The sequence below is a fragment of the Hydra vulgaris genome, chromosome 15 (genome assembly GCF_038396675.1).
Source record: "Hydra vulgaris chromosome 15, alternate assembly HydraT2T_AEP".
NCBI lineage: Eukaryota > Metazoa > Cnidaria > Hydrozoa > Anthoathecata > Hydridae > Hydra > Hydra vulgaris.
The window spans coordinates 35,181,282-35,192,500 of record NC_088934.1 but is presented as its reverse complement, the minus strand read 5'-3'; the positions used below and the strand labels follow the sequence as shown (position 1 = coordinate 35,192,500).

At 28.6% G+C, this 11,219-nt stretch overlaps 1 protein-coding gene across 4 annotated transcripts in view; it reads right to left on the bottom strand.

Annotated features, from left to right (window-relative positions):
* The window catches only part of LOC136091425 (TNF receptor-associated factor 5-like), a 113,524-nt gene that overhangs the window by 36,686 nt on the left and 65,619 nt on the right, over positions 1-11,219 (bottom strand). For all 4 annotated transcript variants that reach the window (XM_065818998.1, XM_065818999.1, XM_065819000.1 and 1 more), the window contains one exon: positions 4,438-4,575. In XM_065818998.1, the coding sequence (XP_065675070.1) occupies positions 4,438-4,575 (138 nt within the window). The remainder of the gene's footprint in view (positions 1-4,437; positions 4,576-11,219) is intronic.

Below are 11,219 nucleotides of genomic sequence, written 5' to 3'. Positions count from 1 at the left end.
CTTATCCAAGATTATAAATTTAGTGCAATTATAAACGTGAAAATTTTTACTGGCATCAGATATGAAATTAATCAACATTCTGATTAGAGCTTCAGGTCAAAGGGACCTGAAACTCCAATCTTGACTCACTCTTACACCAACTACATGCAAAACTTTGCATGTAGTTGGTGTAAGGGTGACTAAAGTCTTGAGTCTTGAAGCCTTAGAACTTTTAGAAACTTAAACACTGGAGTCAGCCATATGTAGATGCTGATTATCGTTACAAGAATATGCTGTACTTTAAGAATGTTGTCTGCCTATGTCTTCGTCAAAAAGATGATGATAGATTAATACTAGATGTTATACATCCTCCATAGCTAGGCACGTTTATGGGTTTGGTCAACCATCTGGCTGAATCTATCATTTCCTTTTGGTTAGAGTTTAAAGTGAAATAAATGCATTGCGTCAATGATACTATGAAGGAAGTTTCGGAGGAAACATAAGTAGAGTTATATTGATTTATATTGGACCAAAGAATATCTTTTTTTTCCGAAAAGAAACTTTGACAGGGTTGTCTACAGTACATTTGGGAACAATCTGAAATCAACCTTTGGAAAAGGACTGGAGGTAAATGATGTGGAGGTGAGTTATACAATTTTGCGGGAGTACTGTAACCAGGTTTTGGGTAAAGTACTGATGGTAAAGTTGAAAGTTCAATCACTGCCCATTTTAAAATATTCGTTGAGAAATATGAATTTTAATTGGGAAAGTTTTGTAAACAGTCTTCAGAATCAGCTGGTGCTAAAATAAAAAACAACATTAAAACAAATTCAAGTTGCGCAGAGGAACAAAAAATACAGCCATGCCAGCAAAAAATTTGGTTTTAGTTTTACCGTTAACAATCTAAAGTATTTCAACAACCTTTCTGAAATGTTAACATTTTTTTAACTTATGTGCTAGTCATTTAAATATAGATTTTTGTAAAACTTGTTTTAATAGAATACATGTTTTGATTTATATTGATGAATTATTTAGAATTAAAAAATAACCAGGAACTTTTTTGGTTCACAGAACCTAATAGTATAAGTGATTGGATTTTATTTGTTTAATATCATATAGAATTGACCAAAATTGCCAAATTGTAGCTAAACTTGACATTCTTTTAAAATTCTTTTGAATTAGTAAAAGACCACTTTTATTATTTCAGTTTTAAATTTTGTTAGAATATAAGTGTGCCATGGAATTTTGGTAGGACAGCGTTTATACCTTAAAACCCATCCAATCAACTGTACTGTACACATAGGGAACACGTTATTTTAAATATAAAAGATAAATATGTTAAAGTGTGATGAGTTTATAATTTTACATAAACCTCTAGGCAACTCCCACTGTCTTTATACTGTAAATCTGTGGTAAAACTTTAGGGGTAAGTTGTAGTAAGGCTCATTACTATGTTTTGTGTGCACGGTCTTTTATTCTAATTCAATTTAAAAAAATATAAAAGGCCATTTGAAAAAATATATATTCTATTGAATAGACAAACTTTCTCAGAATATTTTTATTATTGCGCTATAAATTTTGAGTATATAAATCTGAGACTGGATAAAAGTTTTTGCGTTAGATTAATAGAAATCTCCACTAAACTTCACCAAACTTTGTATTGTATTTGTTTTCTACTTTTTAGTTATTTTAAGTAACTATCGTTAATAAATGCTGCGTTGTTTGTTGTAACTCTTGTTATAATGGTGGTAAAGTTATCCCAGTTTTTGACTTTCTACAAGATGATGATTTGAGAAAGTTAAGATTTTTTAACAGAATATATTATTGGTCAGATATTTTTTTTTTTTTAGTTTATTTAACAATATGTTCTGGTAAAAATGTTGTTGGTACATAACATATGAGAACACGGAAACTCGAAGAGGCTCGTAAGATCCTGTCACCAAGAACCTTTAAAAAATACAAAAATAAACAAATTATTTCAAAAAAATATAAAATGAAAAGTAAAACAATAAAAAAAAAAAACAATAAAAAATAAAATCAAATGTTTTAAGTTACATTTAGATAACACTTATAAAAGAGAAACGCGATAAGAAGAACACGAAAATATTATCTTTTAAGAAAATAACATTTTTTAAGTTTGTTTTTAAAAGAAGAAAAATTCCAACTTTGGGAAAAATCAAAATTTTTTAAAACTATTTAAAAAATTTTATTTTTGTAGTTCCACAAAAAAGCTCTGCGAGAAGATATAAGAGACCTTTCAAAATTAGTATGCGAATAAAATTGATAAATGAAATTATCATTTCTTAAATCATATCTATTTTTGGGCTTTATTGCCTATAAATTTTGAAAAGATATAAGAGTTACGTTTATCTTACATTTAAATATAAAGCAAAGAATGTTAAAAACATTTAGTTGGCATATATTAAAAATACTCATTTTGAATAAAAGTGGTTTTGAATGAGTAAAACGATCTTTAAAGTTTTTTAATCGTGCTAGATGCTTCTGTTGCCAATAAAGAGGATCTAATTGACTTACTTTTAGCCCTACCCCATGCGATATTTGAACAATTTAGATGGCATTAAATAAGCGAGTAATAAAGTTGAACTAATGCATGTCTATTTACAAAACTTCTCGCTTTACATAATACTCCAATATTTTTTGAAAATTTGTTGCGAAAGGTTTCAATATGATTTTTCCACGTATTGCTTTTATTGTTAAAAACACCAAGAAAAAGTATATCTTTTGATTGTTTTATTTGAACATTATTTATTTATTTTTGAAGGATATCCTTTGGCAAAAGATATTTTTTTAATTTTGGATAAAATAGAGCCCAATTAGTTTTTTCAATGTTAACTGGCTGCTTATTTGACTTAAACCATTTTGAAATTTTAATTAGCTCTATGTTTATGCCATTAAATAGTGTTATGAAATTATTGCTAAACAGAAAAAATTTTTTGTTATCAGCAAACATTACTGTTTTTAAAATTGAGGCATTATAAAGATCATTAATATGAATGAGAAAAAGAAGTGGTGCTAGAATACACGCTTGGGGGACTCCACATGTTATATCTTGTAAATTTTTAGTCGAGGATACATCAATTTGCACATATTGTTTACGATCGCTTAAATAGCACTTAAGTAATTTTAAAAAATTACCGCAGGTTCCATAATTTTTCAGTTTTTTAATAAGAATCTCATGATCTATCGTATCGAAGGCTTTTGATAGATTTATTAACACTGCAAGAGTAAATTGTGATTTTTCAAACGAATCTGCAATATTTCAACAGAAAATTTTTTAACAGAAAATTCAGCATTGTCATTAAATAATCTATAATCTGCTTAAAACATTTTGATAAAAATTTAATACGCAAAGGAGCATTAGCAAAACGACTTCGTTTGCTCTATAGTCTGACGCTTATTCCTGCAATACCCGGCTAGCATAGTAACAGCTTCACTTCCATTTATGTCTGATCAAAGAAAATCACCAACTAAAAGAATTCTTCAAGAAGATGAATATCAAAAGTTTTTATCAAACAATGCTATTGAAAATCATTAACTATCTAACAGTTACTGATTCACCAACAGGATATTCATTTTCCAAATTTAATGATTGTGTCGTGTTCCTTTGTTTTACTTTTTATGAGAAAAATAGTATTAATTTTCTAATAGAAACTTAAAGTAAAAAAAAAATAAAAAGTAGCAAAATGGTAAAAAATGAGTTATGTTTTATTATTTATCATGAAATATAAATAATTAATAGAAACTGATTTATCAATATAAATTACTAAAGTTTATTAAGTAAAGTTAACTAAAAGTTTTAATTAGTTTTGATATTTTTAGTTGTTTTTTCTGTTTAAAACAACGCCCACCACACAAGGAAACTTTTTTTATATTTGCAGATTTGTAAATCCAATAAATACTTCACTTAAATTAACATTCCTGCTTTTTCATATGAAAAAAAATAAATAAGTTGTAACATTTTTATTTGTTACAACTTATTTGTCACAATGTTTATTTTTTATTTTTTTATCATTTAATATTTAATCTGATAATATCGTTATTGTATAGCTAAAATATTTTTTTTGGTTTATAACCAAAGTTTAATGGTTATAACGATGTAATAACCATTAAACTAACTACCATAACTTATTTAGTTTTTCCTTTTTTAAATATCCATAAAATCAAAAACATTAATTACCAGTCTTTTTTGTTAATATTATAATATTGTTAAGATAATTTTTTTTTTGTTTCTTTTTTTTGATTTGTTGTCTATTTTATCTTCTTTTTCTTTATTACCTTATATTTTGTTTATGTTTTTACTTTCCAACCGTCAGCACACATTCACAAATATTTAGAGCTAGACGCAATGAGTAGTTGGTTTTCACATACATTTTGTTGTAAAATATTTAGAATTTATGTTTAATTATAATAATTTTTTTATTGAAATTACTTTCTTACCATTTCATTTTTAAGAGAGGTAATTTCTTCCTCATTTATCATAATTTTATTTTCAAGTGCAACTACTTTTGATATTGCCATTAAAAGATGGTTTTGTGTTGAAGAATTGACATGAGTACCTTGTTCTTTTCTCATTCCCTGCAAAATATAACTTATAATAAAAATATTTTAATGAAAATAACGATAAAAAATTACATATTTTACACAGATCAATAAAAGCTTGACTGATATTAAGATTACATCATTTGTAAACATATATTTTATTTCAGGGTCAGACTGGCTCAGGGGTTTGGAATTTGTGCTGCCGTGCCCCAGTGGTAAGAGCGCTTGCTTTACAAGCAAGGATCCAGGTTTTAAAGCGAGCTTAGGACATATTTAGAGCCATTGGGAAGAATGAAGTTGTGAACTTTCTGAATAAATACTCTTCCGCGGTGCTCTGTGACATAACCGTAAGGTCTTCAAGAGGCACCTAAAATAAAATTAAAAAATATATGCTTCTCTCCCCTCGGGCTGGGGCTAGGCTCGAAGTTCTTGGGCTCTTCTATTTATCAAGATGCACAAGTAAAATAAACAAATGTACATATAAATTATTAATTGGGCATAAAAGTTCTAAATCTCATATTGTAGTCAGAAATGGTATTTTTGCAGCTGAGCCCTATTTTGACCACATGTATAACAGTGAAACATAAAGTGATGTGAAACAACGACGCTTTGTTTTAAATTGATTTTAAATAGGAAAAAACGATTTTAGCATGGCAAAAAAAGTGCAGAATATCACTCGTTGTGACACTGCGATTTAGAATTACTGTATTTTTAAAACCTTGCATTTGGATTTAATTTTTTTTTAAATTTTTTAATGTTTATAAATTTTTTTTTATCTTTTAGCATTTCTACAACAATTGTACCATAAATTTCTTTAACCTTTTTACCAACAACATCGCCATTCTCATTTGTCAGTCTTTTCAAGACATCACCTCTGTTGAGTGGAATTACTCCGCAACTCAAAAAGCCAGAAATCAGGTCTGTCCTTTGTGTCTTTGATGCAACTTCAACAATAAGTCAGAAAAATGTGTCTTTGGTATGGACCTTTGATGCGACTTTCTTTTTGCCAACATTTCAGGATTATCCCCCATTCTTTTGTTTGATACCTGGTAAATTGTTCTTAAACCACCTGCTTTTAACTCCGTAGCGATCCGGGTAATGCTTGACCATTAAACGAATATCTAATCCACCAACAGGCATTTTCCAATCACAATGAACGTTTATTGTCTTCAAATGGCGATTCTTGTAATCAAAAGAGAGTGCAGCTGGGTGTCCTACGTGTTTTCAATGTTTATTTTTCATTCTGTTGTGCAATATCCCATATGGAACTTTGAAAGTTTTAGATGCTTTCAGAAACCCTTCTGACAACACTGAAGGGCCACTGACAACTAAGTTTCTGAATGTGAACAACAAACACAACTTCCATTCATCCTCTTGTAGGTCCTCATTTTCACGGATTGGTAGTTATGTACCAATAAGTATATAAAAAAAACGTTTTTTATTGCTGTTTAGAAAATATTTTTAACACTTTTATACAGATTTTTATAAATTTTTTTCACTTTCATTTTTCAGTTTTTTACCTTTCAAATCGATTTTATGAAACCTTCGTAAACTTCTGATTAATGTTTATTCATTTTAAAACAAAGACACTGAAAATAGAAAAAATAATAAAATAATATTACAGAGATATTACAAAGATAAAATACTGAAAAAGTAATTCCAAAGATAGTTATCAAAGGTACCTTGGGTATCAAAGTTAACTCGACGGAAGGCAAGCATTTTGCTTCAACTATATATTTTTTTATTTTGTTAAATAACTAGTACAAATAATTAAACATGTGCACTAAAATTAGATATACATATAATTATGTAGTTTATATAAACTTATATAATTATAAAAAAAGATAAATATAAATACAGACAAAACTGATAGTTTTTTAGTTTTTCACGTTTCGTTAACCAAGATAAACGTGAGGGTAATACAAAATTCGAATTATATATTACCTTCATATCATTTACATGGGTTTATTTTTAAAATAAACAATGAGTGACGAAATTATTAACATTTAACAAGCTTGAAAAACATTATACAAATAAGAAACAAAGCCTTCATTTGAAAAATGTCTCTCAGTAATGTCTAGCAGCTACTAGTTGTGTACTTTTATTAACTTGCTTAATTTCTAGAAGTTGACTCTGAACATACCTTTTTAATTTATTAATAACCTACGGCTTTATGACCTATGAAAATTTTATTTTTGTTGGTTCTTTTTTTGCTAACTCATCTTTCATGTTGCTGACCCAAATCTTTAGATTTTGGTATAAGCGTTGTCTTGTGTCAGAATATAACCTTTGTTGCATTGGAAAAAGAGCCTTTTTTTTTTTACTGCACTAATGCCTAATGGGACAAGATACCTCTACCTTTGCAAACCCATATCAGTTGCTGGTTTCGTGAAACAAGTATTTTTTTGCTTATCAATGTATTTCAGTAACCATTATGAATTAAACATTTCTTCACAATATTGTTCTATAAGATGTTCTAAAATGTCTCACCAAATTCTGTTTGCATTTTCTTACACAATATCACTATCTATTTTTCTTTATGTGAACTTGTTTCTACAAGCTAAATTTTCTGACTTGTGTTCAACTATAATTTCCCAATATTCCTAATATATTAGAAGTGGTTTTTTAAACAGTCAATCAAAGATTGTTTTGCAAGTTTTTATAGAAGTTTTTTTGAACATTAGATAATTGCATTTTACTTGTTGCGGTAAAAAGATGATGTTGACCTAGATGTTTTCTTATGCAATTTACAAAACGCGATGTAAACATACCACAGTATCCTGTGGTATAATTCCCTATAGCGAATTATACCTGGTGCTCGTTATTTATAGTTATACTTTGTTTTATCTTTTATTTTTAGTCCATATAAACTTTTATAAGCACTTACATTAAATTGTTTTTAGGTGTCTAGTTGTTTAGAGCAGCAGATTTAATGCTAAAATTTATATGCTGAGGGTGCGTAACTATTGAAAACGGTGGAGATACATTTACTTTAATTTGGTAGAGAGAGATATAACGATTATAGGGATATAGGTTGTTTTGTTTTTTTATATTGATAAAAATAGTTTAACGAAGACAAAAAACAAGGCAGTTTGCTACTAATTGACACAGAGCAAGTTTGGAAAAGCCCACTCTTAGAATAAAAATATTTGGCAAAACGTTTCATGACGTAAGATAAAGTCTATAAATTTTAAAGACATAATAGTCATTAAAATAATTAACGCAATAATTTGTTAACTTTAAAAAGATTTGACACCCAAAAAAACATTTTTTCCCCCAAAAGTCAAATTGCATTATAAACTTCTTTTAAAAAAAGTAGTAGGGAAAACTGCACTCATTACTAAACCAACCACCTGATTTATTAAAACTTGTTTAAAATAAAAAAATTTACTAATAACGGATTTATAATTTATTGTTAGTTTTTTTTTTGTGCATTATTTTTAGTTGTTTTTTATTTGTTATACCGTTAAATGTTCATTTAAAACTCAAATATTAATACGTTCTTTACATTTGAAATGCCGTTTTCAAAGCTAGTTCTTTGTCAAAGTAAAAGCAAAGTTTGTTTAATAAGCTTAATTAAAGAAAAAGTTTAAGTAAATTTCAAAACAAAAGTAAAGTTTAAGAACCATTTTTTGTATAAATTAGGCAAATTACTGAAACTGTTAAAGTGATTTCCTCCAAAAAGTTTTCAAAAATGTTTCGTTCACTCGAAATTCGGGTTTAAAATTTTAATAATGCTTGATAATTTTTTTTAAAAATTTAGGTTTTGCCACCTTTGAATCCATTTTTTTGAATCCATTTGCAAGGTAAAAAGCTGCATATAGTTTTTGTAGTTAATATCAGTCGTAACCCAAAAGCTCTCTCCAAAATATATAAAAAAGTTGCGTGACACTGTGCGGTTGGCTAGTTATGTTAATTCAAAAGTACAAAAACTTTCAGCTTTGTCAACTTTTAATGGGAGTTATTTCTATGGGTGAAGTATTGCACACGATTTTTCTTTCAGGATTTGTAAGTATCAAAGGTATTGAGTCTAAAAGTACAAAGAGAGTTAAGTGATACCTAAGGCCTATTTATATATTAGGGCTTGAAATTAAAAAAAAATGCCATAGTATACTTACAAAATGACCCATTACGGCAGAGGCGCTAAGTTTTGTAAAAATGTAAACATGTTCAAAATTCAATACAACAAAGCCCTAACATAGTGAAAAAAAAAACTTGTGTGATTTTGTCACACACATGATATAACATGATTTAAAAACTGAAAAAAAATCGAACAGCAAGAAAGCTATATCACTAATTAAATGAAACATAAAACAAACATTTAAATATATTTCCATTTAAAAATTAGTTGTTCACTCAAAAATAGAGTAATTTACACACATCATACAAATTATCCACCACATCACACTTATATTTTTCTCTGCTGCAGTAAGTTTTTTTAAAGAATAGTGATATGACTATACTATAATCTTCTTCAGATAATGAATAATTATCGCCACAACCATTGACTAGAAAAGGAGCATTTCCTAAACAGATAACTTTTTCAATTTAGAAGTTTATTTCCTCGGGAGTGACTGGCCAACAAAAAGTATTCTTCTCTTGCCCGTTATTCATATAATTAACTCTGATCCCAGTTATAGATACCTAAAAGTATTAGCGCAACATTTTAAAATAATATAATATAGAGTTTATGATTTGTTTATTTTTGTTTACGTTCAGTAAAACTTACAAACTCTAATATAATGTCTTTCTCAAATTATTTTTACATTTTGCTTGTATTGCTTTTATTTTTAGAGCACGATTTTGTAAAACAAAACAAAAACTTAAAAACTATAATATTCTTTAAATAATATAACTTCCACAATTTATCCAATATTCTATTATTTTTCATATACAATAGCAACCCAATCATTCACTTTCCATACAAGAAAAATTTCTTTTGCAAGGGCGGTGATGTCTTCTTCATATTTATTATCATCTTTATTATCCCCTGTCTGATTTCAGTCATCGTTTTTGCCATAGACTTTTTTATTGTTGGTAATGTGACTATTTTCATCATTTTCTGTTGTCGGTTCTACCAGCATACATTTTCTTTTTAGTTTACTAAATCTACAACAATATCAATTGTGCGCCTTTTTTAAACATATGTAAACAGACACACAAAATTACAGCTTTTACCGAAATTTTAGTTTCTTATTTGCAAAAGTAATACTTAACAGTCCGAAATATAATCTAATTTGTAAATGTTTTTGTAGCAACAATGCCTACCTTGAAAATGAAAAACTTATCTGTTGGCTAGTTACATATTGATCATCCAGAAGTTCCCTTCTCAGCTGCATGTGAACGTGCTCATGGCTCATTTTATTACCTGATTTTTCTCCACGAATAAGTATCTATACAACAGTGCTTTCTAATTATTTGAAAATCTAAGAGAAATTCGAACTGGTAATGCCCAACCTTGCAATACAAAAATGTTAATGCAATGTGGTTTGTCATATACAAAACATTGATAGAGAATGACGAAATTGGCATATTTAGTTGTGAAGTAATTTTCATCTCTCAAACAAACGAGTTGCGAACTTTATCCAATGATGTTTATGATTTTGGAGCTGTATGAAGACCGGATAGCATGTGTTCTTCCAACTCAGCATCGCTTTTAAATGATAAGTTACAATTAATTTCAGTGCAAAATCTTAATGAACATAATTGCCTGTTACTTCTTTTCCGTTTTTCTTTTAGTGACTTATTTTGCTTAATTGAATTATCTGTTTTGCTATATGGCAACAACAACTTAATTGATGGTTGAATTTTAAGATTTTTATACTCTTGTTCAATTCCCTCACCAATATCGAATTAACGCCACCCCTTCATACTTTTTTCACCAAACTCAAATGAGTGGTAGTTGCTAATGTTCTTAATCTTTGGTCCAGTGACTTCAGTTTTATCATTGCTAATTTAAGCAACTACTAGTTTTGCATCTTTAGCGCCAAAACTATAATGCATAGCTTTGTGTATATCTTCAGCAGCAAAAAGATTTTTACTAGAACCAACGTAACTCTTTAAGATTGTCTTTGCAACTGTACAATCCCAGTCACATTGATCTTTTCTTCAACAGGGTTCATTATAATCATATCTCAGCAATTTTATATATTTCTCTTTGCATACATTGTAGATTGCTTCAGCTAAAAGATTTCCCTGATAGCAGCCGGCATTATCAGATTTGGTAAACATCTTCTTGATATGCGGTTTATCAATTCTAAATTAGTCTAAAACTGCAGTTGCAAAAGAAAAAACATCACCTAATCCCTGATTACACCTATACATTGCAGTAAATTAAACACGCTTGAGTAACTTTCCTGCTTTATTTATGGAGAATTTATCCACAAGTACACTCATTCCTTTCTTGCCAAAATACTCTCTTTGGCCCTCTCTGTATTGAACTGAAAGAAGTTTTTGACAAAAATCTTCAAGCTAGCAGGCAGTTTTAACGTTTAATCTCTATGTTGGATTAAAGATTTTTTTCAGATGGATCTGATAAAGCATGTCTTAAGCTACAAGAAAAAATGCTTGAGTAATTGACACGACAACTGGTTTGATAACTTGTTTTCAGATACCTTTTTCCTTTTAAGGGCAGCTTCGAGAGATTTAGAATTAAATCTTTGTGCCAATTTTTGTAATGT